At 33.2% G+C, this 17,167-nt stretch overlaps 2 protein-coding genes and 2 non-coding genes across 6 annotated transcripts; 2 read left to right on the top strand and 2 right to left on the bottom strand.

Moving 5' to 3' along the window:
- Window positions 1-207: 207 nt before the first annotated feature.
- Window positions 208-13,546, top strand: LOC116345688 (sodium-dependent nutrient amino acid transporter 1-like). 3 transcript variants are annotated; one of them, XM_031775292.1, is made up of 16 exons: window positions 208-684; window positions 6,468-6,646; window positions 6,855-6,984; window positions 7,054-7,230; window positions 7,762-7,993; window positions 10,430-10,581; window positions 10,650-10,768; window positions 10,979-10,997; window positions 11,130-11,297; window positions 11,404-11,478; window positions 11,571-11,602; window positions 11,721-11,897; window positions 12,048-12,147; window positions 12,806-12,875; window positions 12,957-13,063; window positions 13,137-13,546. In XM_031775292.1, exons 2-16 carry the CDS (start codon window positions 6,500-6,502, stop codon window positions 13,388-13,390), a joined length of 1,959 nt encoding a protein of 652 aa, XP_031631152.1. In that variant the 5' UTR covers window positions 208-684; window positions 6,468-6,499; the 3' UTR covers window positions 13,391-13,546. The 3 variants fall into 3 exon arrangements, with proteins under 3 accessions (XP_031631152.1, XP_031631151.1, XP_031631153.1); XM_031775291.1 differs by having other exon boundaries at window positions 6,464-6,646; XM_031775293.1 differs by lacking the exon at window positions 208-684 and adding an exon at window positions 5,719-5,737 and having other exon boundaries at window positions 6,464-6,646.
- Window positions 9,089-9,160, bottom strand: Trnaw-cca. Its single transcript has one exon. It is a non-coding gene; the product is annotated as a tRNA-Trp (tRNA).
- Trnaw-cca lies at window positions 9,651-9,722 on the top strand. The gene has a single exon. It is a non-coding gene; the product is annotated as a tRNA-Trp (tRNA).
- LOC116345689 (chymotrypsin-2-like) lies at window positions 13,480-16,766 on the bottom strand. Its single transcript, XM_031775294.1, has 6 exons — window positions 16,694-16,766; window positions 16,476-16,632; window positions 14,094-14,334; window positions 13,858-13,998; window positions 13,735-13,796; window positions 13,480-13,662 (listed from the first exon to the last, which is right to left on the bottom strand). Exons 1-6 carry the CDS (start codon window positions 16,731-16,733, stop codon window positions 13,581-13,583), a joined length of 723 nt encoding a protein of 240 aa, XP_031631154.1. The 5' UTR covers window positions 16,734-16,766; the 3' UTR covers window positions 13,480-13,580.
- Window positions 16,767-17,167: the final 401 nt, after the last annotated feature.

Here is a 17,167-nt window from a genome sequence, read left to right as displayed (position 1 = left end):
ATACACCCGAAGAAAGAACAATGATCGATGATCGCCATATATATGCGTAAGCACCATTTATTGTATGTGTTTTTCGATGCGTATTTCTCTCTCTCAATTTCAAGCATGATGATCATTTTGTGAATGTGCTGTACTGTGCTGTGCTGTGTAAAGCGTCGCTATTAATTTATGAAGTGGTGCACACAGGTGGTTTAACCAACATGTACAGCTTGAAACACCTCAGTTGACTGCTGATCATCATAGCGTTAACTGTTTCAGCACCGTTTCGCAAACTTCATACAATTCATTTATAAACATATGGTTTCGTTTTATTAAAATAATCTAGACGAAAAAAAAGACCCGAGAATTTACGTTGAATTTCCTGTTGACCGTGAAAGTTGATTACAACGTTTATTTAATTCAATATATAAACCAGCTAAAATTCAATTATTCTTGGAAAAATGTGCAATTCAAGCGAATGCACAGCAATTTTATAAATGAAATGTTAAAGACGTGTATATGATTCAAACGCATCAAGTGATCATTTGTGATTTTCCATTTTTTTTTATTTAAATAACAAGTGTGATCAAGTCGATGAAATATAAACGGATACGTTCCTAATTCCTCATTCTTAAATCAAACAAATTCCTTATTTTGCTGTGATATTGCCGTTTTTTTCTTTTTTAAATCATTTTTTAACAGACGGTAAGTCGAATCGTCAACAGGAAATTTATTGACATTTTTTACAAGTAATTTATCATTTTCGTTGAGAGAAAAAAGACAAAATTTTCCATTAAAAAAAGTCACCATCTTTGGTTAAATCCATTGGACGGCATAAAAAAATTACTCAAAATTCATAGCATATATGTGAAAATAAATGAATGAATTTTGCATTAATTTGGTGATTTAAATGCTAAACCAGACCACATATTATTAGTCTTTTATTGAAAATTGATGCATTTTTAATGTGGATCAATTACTCATCTGTTAAGAGTCACTTTGCATTCTGTGGCACAGTTGGAACCATATTTTATTCAGTTTGAGAGCATGATTATCGTCCAATTTCATCCGAAGGTGATTTATTTGCAACAGATTGTGAACATTTTTCACTGAAAACATGCCGTTTATCTGAATCAGATAATCTGATATTAAACCATAAAAATAACATTACCAACTGAATATTGACCATAATTGATGATTGATATTTGGTCAAATTTATTACTTTAAAAACGAAATCTCTTAAAAAACTGTTGATCTCCTTGCTATTTTTGTGCCGAAAAAAGTTGGTTATATTCATCTTGTAGAAACCCTATATAATAACTGAAGTTTTCTGTTTTCTTCGGATCGTAATCATAGTTTACGAGTCAATTATCTCCGAAAATTGTTGATCAGTCACATTTTTAAACACGGGAATCATTCTGACCCAAAAAATAAGTAAAAATACTGCGACCAATTTCCCTTTCAATGGGCTTTTGTAAAAAAAAAAAAAATGTTTTTCATCTTTTTTTTCCCTTTCCCCATTCACATCGTCCGTGTGTAATACCTCAAAATATGCAATTACATTGTTTGAATTTAATTTGAAATGTGTAAAAAGAGAAGAGAATAAATTTAAAATGTCATTTGAAATCACATCATCATTACTATCGTAAATCGCTGTAAAACTTACATAAAAATGAATAATGTGCAATAATCGTAATGTTTTTGTGTCCAAAGTTAATTGGTTTTGTTTTGCATTTTTCTTCAAATGAACATTGTGAATCCATTGAAAACGAATTATTACGTCAAACGGATATGTCATAGATGCTGGTTTTCCTCATTTCTTTGCGTCTCATTATAATTGAAGAGGAGATTCGCATAGTTTCAAATGAATTTGCCAACGCAAGCAGTGAGAAATTATGGTAAAAGATCATCATCATCGTCATTTTTTGCGTGTGATAAAAGTGTTTTGTTTTTGAATGTGTGCCAAAAATCCGAAATTGAAATGATTACTTTCGATATATTGACGTCAACGAGCAGTGAACAAATTCGGTGTCATTTGATCCGATCTTGGTTTGAGTACTGTTTACCTTGCCCATAATATTTTATGCGACCGAATTTGATGAATTGATGAAGATTATGCATACAGCACCAAACACCACACGATATTAAAAGACGCGATTGTTTCTTTATGCTTGCCACAATCATTCATCGGCATAACACAAACAAATGAATTGTGCCGGTAACACAGTGGCCATGCAAAGTGTAAGACAGTGCGAAAGAAAGACCGAAAACAGTGAAAGAGAAGATCGAAAGTGAAAGAACGATTGATAGAGACGGAAATACGCGGAATATGGAGATTGAAAGACAAGAAAAAAAATGAACGACACCAAATTCAATAGAAAGGGAAAGCAAACCAACGTGATTACATGTCATGTACATAATATAATACATACTTAGCAAAACAAACAGTTCTCTTTTTTCACTTTGCGCCAATGTATCTGTGTACATGAATGACGATCATGCGGTTTCAATTGTTTATTTGATGATGACGATGAAACACACCAGATCGAAGGCTCTTAACTTCAATTATTTTTTAGTAAAAATTTTTACCATTCCGTTTTTTCATTATTTGCCAAAGTTCATGCGGTTTGTTGGCATCTTGTTTAATAAAACATCGTTTTGTCAACTTGTTTCTGCTTTTTCCCAAGAGGATAGCAGTAGAAAAATTGAAATATTTGTTCAAATTGGAAGTAGCAATTCGATGTTCATTTGTGTTTTATTACAAACACCAACTATAGCATCAAATCGATACGCAGTGCAGTCAGTGTTCAAGCAAAATGAACCTTCTCTTTTGTGTACTTTTCCAGTTGTGGTTTTAGGGCCGCATAAAATGCTCAATTAATTATTATTTGATTTGGCAATTTCTCTGCACCGACAACTTTGTCGCCTTCTTTTTCTTTATCGCTCTTCTTCAGTATTCATGAATTTTTTGTTCACTTTAGGTTTCGATTGGCACGAAAATATGATCGTAAAAAATCAAGTGAACGTCATTTGAGCTTAAAACACGTTCGAAAGGTTTACGACGACTCTTTTGCCTATATTTCATTTCGACGAAGGTCAATACAGTTTTTTTTTGCCCCAAATCATTCAAATAACACACACGCATGTTTATATCAATTTTGCATAAACGAATTATGTTGACATTATAAATTTTATGCTCGATTTCATCGCATTATAGAACAAATAAAATAAACAGCCACTTACTTTTTCTCTCTCTCTCTCTCTCTCTCTCTCTGATGTTTAAATAAATATAAAACACATAAAAACCTAGAAAACAGGTGAAATGAATATAAACTGTCAATATAAAGATATGTCTTGCCCTCTGCCGAGGAAAAAATTCAATCTCAGGACGTGAGATGTGATTAACCTGTTAATTCTCATCCGATCAAATATATTCAGAAAGTATTAATCTTTAGAGGAATAGTTTTGAAATTGAAAATGAAATATTCAAAATGTCACTGCATGTTAAATAGTGCAGGTTTATTAGTTTTTAGACTTAAAAATCAACGCATAAGCGCAAACAACGCATGAAAAGAAATGAAATTAAAAAAAAAAACTAGCAAAAATGGTAGAAGCAAAAAGTCCGAAGGTCTGTCTATTAAACCAGTTGTCATTATCTTCCATTCATTGTGAGTTGCTAATTCTTGTCTTTTTCATCTTCGTAATCGACGTAATTCTGAAGACGCGGTGCGTGTTCTTTGAAACCATTTTTCGTCTCCATCACCTGTATGTTACTCCAGTTTTTTATGCATTAATTTCCCCACTCCAAAATAAATTCAATAAATCGATGGCTTGTTGTCTATTTTAATGGTATGCAGTGCTACTATTGATTTGCAATTGATAAAAAACTGAATGCACAACAGGTTCAAGGTTGACACCATTAATTACATTCTCAATTTAAATCGCCTTCTATAAAATCGACGAAACTATATCGTTTATCTAATCTGATATTTACGCACTATATATATGACGTTGTAATGGAGAATAATGCAAGCGTACCTTACATTTACAGTGCTTTCAAATGCCACTCAAGTGTCGCCTTATGGATGTAAAAGCAAAAGAAAATCAGATTCAATTCGATTTTTATGTTCGTGATGACAATTTGACATCGAAATGATAAAAAGATAATAAAAAAAATATCAACAACAATCATAAAACGAAACGAACGAATCTCCGACAGTTTAATAATAAACCTCTTTCGAAGCAATTGCTGTGCGGCTACTCAGAAAACAATGAACCTAGATTCTCGAATCAATGACTGCTACTCAAGTTATTTAAGTGTTCTAAACAGCAGGTTTCTTTTTCTTGATTAAAATCACGGTGGCACGAAATCAACGAAATTATTTTTCGTTCGTTGAAGAAAATTAACGAATCAACTGTTGATTTATCGTTATTTGTGTGGAGTTTTTTTTTTGTTTTGTTTCCATCGAATCTATGCTGCAGCATTATAATTATGCAAGCTTATTATTGCACGCAGTACACCGTTTCGATATGAGTGAATGAACATAACTGTTTACCTCAAATGACCTTCACACAACCAATAATAATAATACGAACGAAAACACAAAATGCACAGAGGTAAATGCACACAGTACGTAATGTCGTGTTTGACGCTGTCACTGCCGTTGCTACCGCTTCAACGAATTTAATGAAGTTTACCTTTGAACCCATGCATCTTAGTTTGGTGCTTTGGATGAAATCCATGTAAAAATAGAAACTTTCAACACTCGCCGAAATTCGGTGACGGAGACTACACTTTTCACAAAGTATTCATTCATTTTTTCATATTTTCGAACGTTTTTTATTTGTTTGGAAATTAATTGGTTTTTTAATAGAGTTTTTTCTCGCAATTTTTACTTATTTAGATTCAAAATGTTTGCTATTTCGATTTGGTCCGTTTTTCTAGTTTTCAAGATTTTGCTCTTTTTATTCGAATTATTCAAAATCTCAATCGCCGTTGAAGAACATGAAAACGAAATTTTTTTTTTATTGAAATATTAATTTAACGATGAAATTTTTCAAAATAAAAGCAATCCAATTACACTAAAAACTATACTAAAATGTTTCATTTATATCAATATATGTGTTTGAACGCCGGTGGGCTACCGGTCTCTATTGTAGTGGTGTACATATGGTCAAAACCGTAGTGTTTGTTTTGTTCTGTATTCTGACCCAGAAATGAGTCGGTTGATAAATGTAATCGTTCAGCTAAACGAACGTTTAAAAAACACACATCACGAATGCGTGAAAAAAAAACATAAATCACGATTTCAATGTCATTGTAAAAACGAAAGTAATATACAAATGAGTGATGCTATTTGTGGTTTGTTTACTGCATCGGGCATCGTAAAACTAAAAACTAGATTTAAATCGGTTCAAAGCGAATTGTTTACATGTATTTGTAGTGGTTGCTAGAGCGTTTTGATTCCTGATTCTTTGGTCTTGGAGATCAAAAACGAACCGTGTTCATATATATTGATTGACACATTACAATCAAAGCATGAGCACGTTTCTTGCACACGGTCAAATCTCATTTTTCATTCACAAAAATTTACGCATTCAAAACTTATTTGTTTCATTCACATTGTATTGATCATGGTCTATCTATTTTTAAAAATGGCTCATATCGGAAGCAATTTTCGTCGTTGATTCGGTTCATTTGATGTTTTATCGTATAAAACTCATTTGCTCTAATCTCAAAGGAAATCGAACGAAAAAGGTAATATAAAAAGAATAGCGTCAAATGAGTTAAAGAAAAAACGTATCGTGCGTCATTTCAAAAAATTCGATTGATATAGTCGTATCGAATTGATGGCGCAATGAAGAAAAAGAAAACTTGATTTGAAGTGCTGCTTCAGTTAGACTTTTTTTTATTTTACGATCATATGGCAATTGTTGATATAAATCTATAATGGAATGATTTGTGTTGCGTTGGCGATCTGATTTTTTTTTTGTTCTCTGTGTGTGGATATCGAGCGTGCATGCATGCATAAATCGATTTGATTGCATTTGCTACTTGATTAATTTCCATCGCAAATGAGCGCGATTGATTTAATTCTGTTTCGTTTTTTTATTCACGGTTTTACAAATGAATTTTTTTATACGGTGAATTAGATATTGGACCAAGTTTGATGCAAAACGAAACTAAATCACATATTCGTTAAAACAAGCGCACACTCATTTATAAATAAATAAATAAATACGAAAATTACTTAGATAAGAAATTTATTGCCAACGGCGTCTTATTAAATTAAAAGTAAAGTAAAAAATAAGAAAAACTGTCAGAATGGTTGGAAGATTTAATGTTGACATCAAATTTAAGTGGAATGGAATTTTGTCGTGTTAAATGTAGAGAGGAAAAAAAAAATGCACATAAAATTGTGTGCCGGGGAATATTGTTCGCTAAAAATTGTAGATTTGTTTTTTGTTGTGTGTCTGTTTTCAGATAGAAGCGACAACGTAAATAGTGACGCTTGACAGAATGGGTTATAATAATCCAGCTTTTGTAGACGATGACAATAGCAGCAAATCGTCAAATACAAGGACAACCACTCGAAATGACGATAGGCAACAACAACCACCGACAGCAGCACCAACAACAACAAATGATGTCGTGCATGAAACAACGGTAAATTATTTAATATGTATATTGTTTTTGTTCGTCTTCTTCAGGTGGACACAGGCATAAGTTCATTGCTTCTCAAATGTTCCACTTAAAAAATTTGAAAATTGTTATTGTTGTTGGATGGTGGTGTGTCTTTATGAAGCGAATAATTTATTCAATTTAATTCGATGTGTTTGTTATTTGAATGTGTTAATAAAATAAAACATTACAGAATGGTGTAACTGGTATGACAACGACAGTAGCCGGCAAAACATCGACGACAACGGCGACTAAGGAACGAGCCAACTGGGGCAATGATATTGAATTTTTGATGTCATGCATTGCGATGTCGGTTGGCCTTGGTAATATATTTTGTATTTTATTTATACATTTTATTATTTTTTTTTTTGTTTTTTTTTTTGTCTCCTCAGGTAATATTTGGCGTTTTCCGTTTACAGCACTGGAAAATGGCGGAGGCGCATTTTTAATACCATATTTAATTGTATTACTCATCATTGGACGACCACTTTACTATATGGAAATGTTACTCGGCCAATTTTCTTCAAGAAGTTCAATCAAAGTTTTCGATCTCGCACCCGCACTCAGAGGTATTTTTTTTTCTTCGTTTTCTTCATACTTGTTGGGCATGACAACACGAGAAAAGGAAAAAAAATTAATTAAAAGCATCCAAACATATTTATCTTTTGACATCAATAATTTATCCGCACGCTCTGCTCTCTATATCATATCGTTCTCTTTTAAACTCCCTCTTACTCTCTTGGAGCAAAAGGAGACTCGAGAAATGATGTTCAAGAGCTATCGAATAATATTCAAGGGATACACACTTCAAGTAAATACAAGTGTAGCTAAATTGCTTAATTCGTTTTTTTTCTACTGTTTTCCATGTTGCTGCTGGTGTCGAACTTTCGATACAAGTTACATGCCTCTTCGCATAAAAACACAAATCAAATTACATGTGATACACTCTTGTCGCATATATATATATATATCTTATTACAAATCATTGAGCGAATGTGAGAAGCTCTGTGTGTGAGCACAAAACTTCTTTCATTCATCATTCGAGTTGATTTTAATATCATTTGGCCAATTTTTTTTGTTTGTATCTTTCATTTCACCAGGCGTTGGTTATGCTCAAGTGATTTCAACCGGCATCGTTGCCACTTATTACGTAACCATTATGGCCATAACATTACACTATTTCTTTAATTCATTCAAATCAACATTACCATGGACAATATGTCTCACCGAATGGGGTGACACATGTAAACCATCCGCACCAGATTCAACCGTCCAACGATTCAACGAATCGATTACCGAATCGCGCAGCTCATCAGCTGAACTTTACTATACGTAAGTATACTAATAAAGCAAAAAAACAACATTTTTGAAGAAAAAAAAATTGATCTAAAATCATTTGCCACTTGAACTGTCTGAATGATGTCGATTTAAAAATAACTTTACTGAAAAGATGCAATGAATCATGCTAAATCTATTGAATGAAAAAGGCGAATGATTAGTCTTTTAAATAGGCAAAAAGCAAAAAAAAAATCGAAGAAAAAAAGTCGTTTGCCAAATATTCATATTCGTGTATAAGTGTAACTGTTTTTATTTAAACGAAGAATTGATGCCATTGATTTGTATGGTTTCATGTAGCTTTTATCGTGCACAAAATAAAAACATTGTCGCTGATACAGTGCACGGTATAAAAGTGTGCCATCCAAATGAGCACTGTAATAAATCATAATCATTATTTTATGTGTCAAAATGGATGTATGTGTGTAGTTCGATGGAGATAAGCGAAATGGTTTTTTGTTGCTGCAAACACCTTGTTCCATTGACTCGAGTGTAATCGTTCGGCTGTCGTATCGACATGAATTTATCAACGAAAATTCAGAGAGAAGAAAACACAGGGAGAAAGAAGGAACCTATAAATATACAAACGTACAAATGCAAAAATAAACCGTAAACTTTACGTATGTCGTAAAGTATATCACGTTGAAACTCAAATCGTGTTCCATTTGTAAACGGAATATGAAATCACTCGCAATACTGTGATAAGCTGTCGCAGCTAAGACAGTCAATTATTTAACTAACAGCCAATAGATTCTGTGTTCGATTCCCGCGATGTCAAATCTATTTTTTTTTATAAACTCTTACTTCTTCATACAAAAACGAAGCAAACATTATTATTTAAAAAAAATAATCACATTTTCAATTGGAAAATATTTTCGTCATCAATCTTCGCCTTTTTTGACATTTTTATAAAAATCATTTTCACTATTTCATGAAGCGATTTGATAGTAAATCAACAACATTTAGACGAGAAATCAACAAAATACACAAAAGTTTTGTTGGTCATTTCTAAAAATCCAATCGGACGACGAATATAGCTTAATGTAACTGAATGTAACATATTTGAATGGTTTTATGTAAAAAAAGACGAATTGACCCCGACGTGATTTGAACACGCAACCTTCTGATCTGGAGTCAGACGCGCTACCGTTGCGCCACGGAGTCATATTTTTTATTGAAACAAAAAAACTAATTATCAGGGTGTAGATTTGCAAAAAAAAAATATAAAATAAAATGACAGTTTGGGACCTTTGAATATATGACAAAATAAAATGATATTCAAACTAAGAAAATTTGATTTTGGCATTTAAAAATTTGATTCGCACATTAAAAGCCAAAAAGAGAAAGTACCATTTATCACCGAGTAGTGTGAATCAATATCATTTCCTTTTGTTAGACATTTCGTTAATTCAGTTAATGGCAGAATTATCGATAGAAATGTGACAAGAAACAAATCATGATTTCTTTTTGTTCTAAGAAATGCTGAAAACATTGATGATACACGTTTCATAGGTCGATACTGAAGTTGTTAGTTGAATTCGAAATCAATAAATTAAATGGAAAAGATGTACCGCATGAAGAATATTTCGCATAAATGCATTTTGATAATGTCATAGATCATGTTCGAGTTGTTATTCAACGTTGAATTTGTTATGACTCCGTGGCGCAATGGTAGCGCGTCTGACTCCAGATCAGAAGGTTGCGTGTTCAATTCACGTCGGGGTCAAGTCATCTTTTTTTCTGACGTATGTCACAACGGACGCACAACATTGTCATTATTATTATATGGCGTTTTTTTACATTGTCAAAAGAATATAGGAACACAATTGAATTTTTCTAACAAATGTTTTATTTGGTGCCTTACATCGTTTCTTATTTCATGCTTCGACGAATTTTCATTATTTAAGCAATTTTCGTGATTATTTGTATCAAAACAATACACAAAACGAACAAAAAGATTTAATGTGAGCACTTATACTATTTGACCTTCTGTGCATTTGCCATTTTAATGGAATACTTCCTAAATTGTAGCGATTGATGTTATTTCTTGAAAATGACTCGATTAAGCCGGATTAAGCAAATGTCGAACATGCAAGCACGAATTTTGTTTTCATCTAATAACATGTTCGACAAGGTGTCGAGTTCCAAAAATATTTACCACGGTATTTACTCGACATTTTCCCGTGAATAAAATAAACACCCAAACGTTTTTGCCGCACGCTTAGTGAATGCGAAAAAGTAATATCAACAATTCAATGGAAAATAGCTTGATTTTAACATGGGTTTTACTGTAAAGTATATGCATGAAAGAACAATTGATGATTGATAGCTTGGCACTTCTCTTTAACTAAGCTCACCGAATCGATGTTCGAAACTAACATTTATGAGTGATTGACATTTGTAAATAAAATCTTTATTTATAACATTTCATAGAAAAGAGGTGCTCAAGGAATATCCAACCATTCAAAATGGTATTGGAACGCCAGACATCTACTTGACAATGTGTTTGGGTTTGACTTGGGTAATAATTGTATCGGTGCTAATTAAGGGAGTTCAAAGTTCCGGAAAAGCTTCGTATTTTTTGGGTAGGTCTGCTCATATTGAAATAAAAACTTACAAAAAAAAAATAAAAAAAAATTCTGTCTATTTCCAGCGTTGTTTCCATATGTCATTCTATTGATTCTATTGGCTCGTGCCGTAACATTGCCGGGTGCATTCAATGGTATCTTGTTTTTCATTCGACCTCAGTGGGACAAACTCTTTGATCCGACGGTAAATTTATTAAAAAGCATAATCTTTCTCTTTTGATCGATTCAGCCCATTGTACTATGAGCATTGAGCAATTGCTATATGAGAATGAAAGATGGACCTTCCTTTCTCATTGATTTTGGAATAGTTTGAATAATAACGTCTCTTTCACTCTCTTATGTGCACCTCAGTCTGGTTTTTTTTTAATTTAAAAATGTGGTTTAATTTCCATAGGTGTGGTACGCCGCAATAGGTATGTGTCTTTTGTTCATTTTCACCCGAAACTTATCTTGCAGGGAATAAGTGCTCAAAATGCGTGTCAGTGCTTGTGCACTTTTGTCAGTGAGAATTTACCAATTTTTCTTCCTCTTTGTATCCGCTATAGTGCAATGTTTCTTCTCATTGGCCGTTTGCTTTGGTAATTTAATTATGTATGCGTCGTTTAATCGTTTCGACCATAACGTCTATCGGGACGCGACCATAGTCACAACGTTGGATACATTTACATCGTTGTTGGCCGGCTTTACAATTTTTGGCATTCTTGGGCATTTGGGTACGTATCGTTTAGTCACTCAAATTATGTCAATTACGTTTGTTCACGTTAATTAAAAACAATTAAAATATCGAAATGAATGTCATTGTTATCTTCTGTCAATTAGCTCATGAAACTGGCGCAACAGATATTGGGGAGGTGGTCAAAGGTGGTGCGGGGCTAGCATTCATTTCATATCCCGGTTAGTAAATTGTTATTGATTTTTATGGCTATCCATTACCATCCGAACGAATACTGACTCCGTTTCTCCTTTATTCACTATATTTTTCTTAGACGCGATTGCACGTTTCCGAGTCGTTCCACAGGTATGAATGACACACACCAAAAGTTCACATCTCCTATTTTTCGATTCGGCATTTTTAATTCATTCTTCCGATTGAATTGTTCACCATTTATTTTAACTCTCTTGCTTTTTCATTGCAGGTCTTTTCCGTGCTGTTCTTTTTTATGCTGTTCGTTCTTGGCATTGGCAGTAATATTGCGATGTGCTCGTGCATTACAACTGCCATTCTTGACCAATTTCCCAAATGGAAACCATCAATTGTTGTGCTTGCTGTTGCATTTTTCGGATTTTTGATTGGCTTATTATATATTACGCCGGTCTGTAGTAAAATGGATATTAAATTGAATTTACTGCAACAGAACTTTTTTTCTTCCTCTTCTTCCTCCTTTAATTCTTTTCACCTTTCATTTCATTTTAATGCTTTTAACAATGACAATCTTTTACCATTTTCGTTTTATTCATTCCAGGGTGGACAATTCATTTTGAACTTGGTCGACTTCTTTGGTGCCTCGTTCATCGTATTCATCTTAGCCATTGCAGAAATGGTGGCCGTTTGTTGGATTTATGGCAAGTATAACAACATATTAATTTTATAGAAAAATTGATTTTTTTTTCTCGGCGAGAAATTTTGTTGAATGCAGACAAAAAGTTACTTTGAAAAATTGATTTTCGTCAATTTCTATGGAAATGTTATTCTCTATTTTGGTAGATGCGAATGAAAATGATTTGGGGTTTATCATTTTCGGTCATTTTGAAAGTGTCAACCACTTTTTGTTATTTAAGTTTCAAATTTCGTAGTCTACATTCACAAGAAAGTGAAGTCCACAAAATGCCTTTCCACGAAAAAAAAGTTAAGAAAAGTAATTTTTAAAGTCAGTCTCCAGTTAGGGATGACTTTTACCCTGGTATCCCCAGTCAGAACTTATGTTTCTGAGTAAGGATCAGTAGAAATGTTCTCCGGTGCAATTAAAAAATAAAAAGGATCGAGTACTATCTGTCAAAATATTTCCCCCTATGCCAAGCGAAATTAATTCGATATACGGCGCTGATGTAAATGTCACTCTGTCATTTCACAATAATACTTTTTTGGCTTGACAAAACGTCGTACTCGCTCCTTTCCAATGTCGTAGTGTTTCAAAGTTGAAAATAAAAATCGATTCTTAGACATTGTTCAGCAATGAAATTGATTATAAATATTTATAAAATAAAGGATTTTATATTGCAGGTGTTGATCGATTGTGTCGTGACGCTGAGTTTATGATAAATCGTAATCCCGGTCGTTATTGGCGAACATGGTGAGAGTTTGGTGTTATTAACGTAGGATACACTGTTTTTTTTGTGAATAGTTAGTTATATTTTCATGTGATAAATTTTAGTTGGGGAATTTTAACACCATTGATTATGATAGTCATACTAATTTATACGCTGATATCGTACAAACCGCTCAAATACAAAGATCAACTCTATCCACCAACTGCATACGGTAAATGATTTTTTTCTTGTCATAAATGTTTTAAATATTTGAATCGCTAATAAATTATTTATTTAACGGATAGCGATCGGTTGGACGATATCCGCAATAGGGTTGATGCAATTGCCATTGTGGGCTGTATATACTGTGATTAAACAAAATGGTGATACATGGAGCGAGAAAATTCGAAATAGTTTCCATCCAAATTCCAAATGGGGACCAGTCGATCCGGTTACAATGGAAAAATATCAAAAGTATATCGCCAATTGGCACAATCAACTCACTGAAAATCCACCAAAAAACATATGGCAAAAGATTATGCAAAAAATCTACGGTTAATCGACAGAAATCGTTGATTGGAACACAAAAGGCTTGTATTACAAGTCGAAAATTGAGAAAAATAATACATTTTAGATCAGACATTTTTGAGATAGTATTTTTGTATAAGTTTATTGAGAAATCACTAAGTTTTTAATAAAAAAAAAGTACGACTAATATTTTGTTATATATTGTTTGTTTATATGAAAAATTACTCTTGAATCTTTGATTGGATCCATTGATAAAAGTATGAAATTCTGGTGAAACCATCCGGGCCATCTCCTTTGCCGCATCTAGATGTAATAAAAAAAGAATCAAACCAATAATACCACCCTACTAAATAAAATGCATTTTCACGAGCTTACAATCCAAACTTTGCCAAACCAACCAATTTATTGTCCAAAATGAGAGATCCACCTGAATCTCCCTGCGTATTATATGAAATAATTACAGTTTGTCTCAATTTTCAATTGATTTAAACCACTTACAAAGCAAACGCCTTCGCCGATTTTGTTAAACGTGCATAAATTGGTATTTTGAGCTTGATTTCCATAATACTCTTCACATTGTTTGTTCGAAATAGCCTTCAGATCAATCGTCTGCAAAAATTGTGAATTTCTGCCATTTGCCTATATTAAGGAATAATTTAATTTGTATGTTTCAAACCTCCCCATTCGAAGTTAATATTTTTTTTTTCGAACAAAATTTTATATTAAAGTCTTACACTCAACCGTCCCCATCCAAATGCTTGAACTTTTGCACCTGCATTCACATACCTTGGTGAGCATTTAATCGGTTGAATTTTTGTACTGAACTTTATTTTATCCACTCGAATCAATGCGATATCACTGTCAAATATCGGATCACCCCAATGTTCATGCAATATGATTTCTCGAACCGTATAACGATCTCCACCCCAACTAATGTCATTTGTTCCAACTAATATTGTTAGCCCATCCATGTCACTAAAACAAATCAATGAAATAAAATACTCAAATCTAATAGAGAATACACTGCCAGTTTTTGGCCGTAGAGCTTAATGTGAAACGTGGAACCGTACTACTAAGAAAAACAAACTACTCGACATTCATATTTTGAATTTTTTGCCACAATTTTTTTAAAATAAATTACACCTTGAAAATTGATTTTGCCAATATTTTCCTCATATTGCCTCAACGACTACCTAAGCGCTCCCACTTCAAAAAGTTAGTAAATCCTATAAATTATATAGAAGGTTTTCTTAAAAGCTGCGCTGATGATCCATAAATGGTGAAATCGTTCAATTCAATTACTGAAATGAGAACGTCCAGAACTACCTAATAAATGCATCACATGGATTTCGTTTTTCTCTAAGGTTTGTGTCAATGCCATAATTAAATTGAAATTTCAAAACTCTTCACAAGTTTGATTGGCTAATAAGCTATATAGCGTTAGAAAGAGGACTTTGGGAGCTATCATCTGGCGAAATTTAATCAAAATCATAGAACTAGGTTGCTTGCAATGAAGCTCGAAAATGTACTTTACCTATATTTTTCTCATTTTGGCTAAATTGTCACCTATGGAGTTGAACTTCAAAAAGGCAGTAAACCCCATAAACTACTCTCAGAAAACTCAGATGTTAAAATTCAAAGTGATCAGAGGAAAATGCCATTTTAACATGAGGGTAAAGACCGCAAAGAAATGTGTTGCGGGTAAAACGGCATTTTAACATGTGACAAAATATCTCCATGTTAACATGGCATTTTGTCGTCATTTTAACATGGAGATATTTTGTCACATGTTAAAATGCAGTCAAACCCGCAAAGAAATGTGTTGCGGATAAAGTGAAAAAATACCTCCATGTTAAAATGGCATTTTGCTCTGATTACTTTGAATTTTAACATCTGAGTTTTCTCAGAGTGGGCATCACACCAGTAATAAAAAGCCGCACCAGCGGAAAACTAATACTGTGGGTGTGCGGAAAAGTAATAAATTTCCCCTTGAAAGTTGACTTTGCCAATATTTTCACTAATTTGGCCTCAAACGGCCACCTGGGAAACACATTCACAAGTTTGATTGGCTAATAAGCTATATACCGTTGGAAAGAGGGCTTCAAGAGCTATCATCTGGCAAAGTTTCATCAAAATCATAGAAATCATAGAACTAGGTTGCTTGCAATAAGATTCGGAAGCCGATTTTTCTCACAATTTTTCATATTTCGGCCAAACGGCCAGCGTAAAACGCCATCTAGCCACTTCAAAAAGTTGGTTAACCCTATAATTTATATACCATTCAAAAGGTAATTTTATGGAGATTCTAAAACAATTTTTATCTTCACGTAACTGCAACTTATCTTCAATAAATTTCCCCTTGAAAGTTGACTTTGCCAATATTTTCACTAATTTGGCCTCAAACGGCCACCTGGGAAACACATTCACAAGTTCGATTGGCTAATAACTTATATACCGTTGGAAAGAGGGCTTCAAGAGCTATCATCTGGCAAAGTTTCATCAAAATCATAGAACTAGGTTGCTTGCAATAAGATTCGGAAGCCGATTTTTCTCACAATTTTTCATATTTCGGCCAAACGGCCAGCGTAAAACGCCAGCAAACATGCCGGAAACTCCATAATTTATATACCATTCGAAAGGTAATTTTATAAGGAATCTAAAACAATTTGGTGCCTCGGGTGTCTCCAACTTTTTTTCAACAAGTTTCATCTAGATCCAAAGTAATCAAATTAACACTGAAGTAAAACTCATTTATTCCATCGTTGATCCACCCAATAAAGTTGCGGATAAACGTAATTCCACCCGAATCCATTCGTGATCCACTCAATAAATGGTGAGTGGAATCGAAATATTTTTCAAAGTGGAATCCAAAAGAGAGGGTCCATGAATGAAAAAATTAAATGGGGAGCACTTATGGGGAAAATAAAAAATACGTCTAGAGGGTTTTTCATGCCCTATCGAATGCCGAAAACCCGAACTCTCTATCTTTTCTGGTTTTCTCTAAAATCACTGAACAAACATATATATATATATATATCTTACTATTCCATAGCTTAATGTATAAAACTACGTTTCACATTAAGCAAAACATCATCATTTAAGCCATCATTTATTACATTGATTTGAAACAATGAGCTGCGGACAAAATCCATTGATTCGATATGATTGCACATCCACACTTATGATACCCAAACTTCTGCAATGAACACTGAAACGGAGCCTCACCATCCAATGCTGCTTCGCCACCAGAAATACGAGGAACATCACATCCAACTATGGTGTAAATTCATTTGAATTACTTTGATGTCAGAATTATGATCCACATTATTCCTACCTCCAAGAATTGAAATGCACACCAAAATGAACAACTTCATTTTTAGAAATGTTTGTAAAAATCGTTTTCTCTTTCCTTATAAATAAATCTGAATGATTTTTAAAAGATATTTCAAGCTATTTATAGCCGTCAAAAGTGTTATTTACCTTGAAATATCGAATAAAAATGCTAACAAGTAAAATTTCAATTTGTGCTGATATGGAATTCAATCGAAAGAACTTTTTAATTAGAATGTGTAACTAATCATTTGAGAGCCTGAAACTCAGAACAAGTTATAAAAATTCTTTTCGGAAAAAAAGCATAAGAATGCATTTTAAATGAAAAAGGCGATAGAAAAAAACTGAGAGTTAAAAGAGCATATACAGAACTGAGAATTAAAACAGAATACAAATTCAGTTAGCGACAAAACAAGCGATATGTTATTTCGACTCTCAGTTTTTATTCGTCTCATGTTTTTGACGAAAGCAAATATAA

This window comes from Contarinia nasturtii, unplaced genomic scaffold, assembly GCF_009176525.2.
Source record: "Contarinia nasturtii isolate CC-2019 unplaced genomic scaffold, AAFC_CNas_1.1 Cnas_scaffold_1371, whole genome shotgun sequence".
Lineage (NCBI taxonomy): Eukaryota > Metazoa > Arthropoda > Insecta > Diptera > Cecidomyiidae > Contarinia > Contarinia nasturtii.
Note: the sequence above shows the minus strand (reverse complement) of the source record. Positions and strands in the feature narration are given on the sequence as shown.

Coding starts and splice junctions, on each gene's coding strand:
- LOC116345688 (XM_031775292.1), top strand. CDS start 6,500: ATGGGTTATAATAATCCAGCTTTTGTAGACGATGACAATAGCAGCAAA. Junction 6,647..6,854: donor ATGTCGTGCATGAAACAACG/GTAAATTATTTA, acceptor AAAACATTACAG/AATGGTGTAACTGGTATGAC. Junction 7,231..7,761: donor TCTCGCACCCGCACTCAGAG/GTATTTTTTTTT, acceptor TCATTTCACCAG/GCGTTGGTTATGCTCAAGTG.
- LOC116345689 (XM_031775294.1), bottom strand. CDS start 16,733: ATGAAGTTGTTCATTTTGGTGTGCATTTCAATTCTTGGAG. Junction 14,335..16,475: donor GCTCATTGTTTCAAATCAAT/GTAATAAATGAT, acceptor GATTTGTTTTAG/TGACATGGATGGGCTAACAA. Junction 13,797..13,857: donor TCGGCGAAGGCGTTTGCTTT/GTAAGTGGTTTA, acceptor TATAATACGCAG/GGAGATTCAGGTGGATCTCT.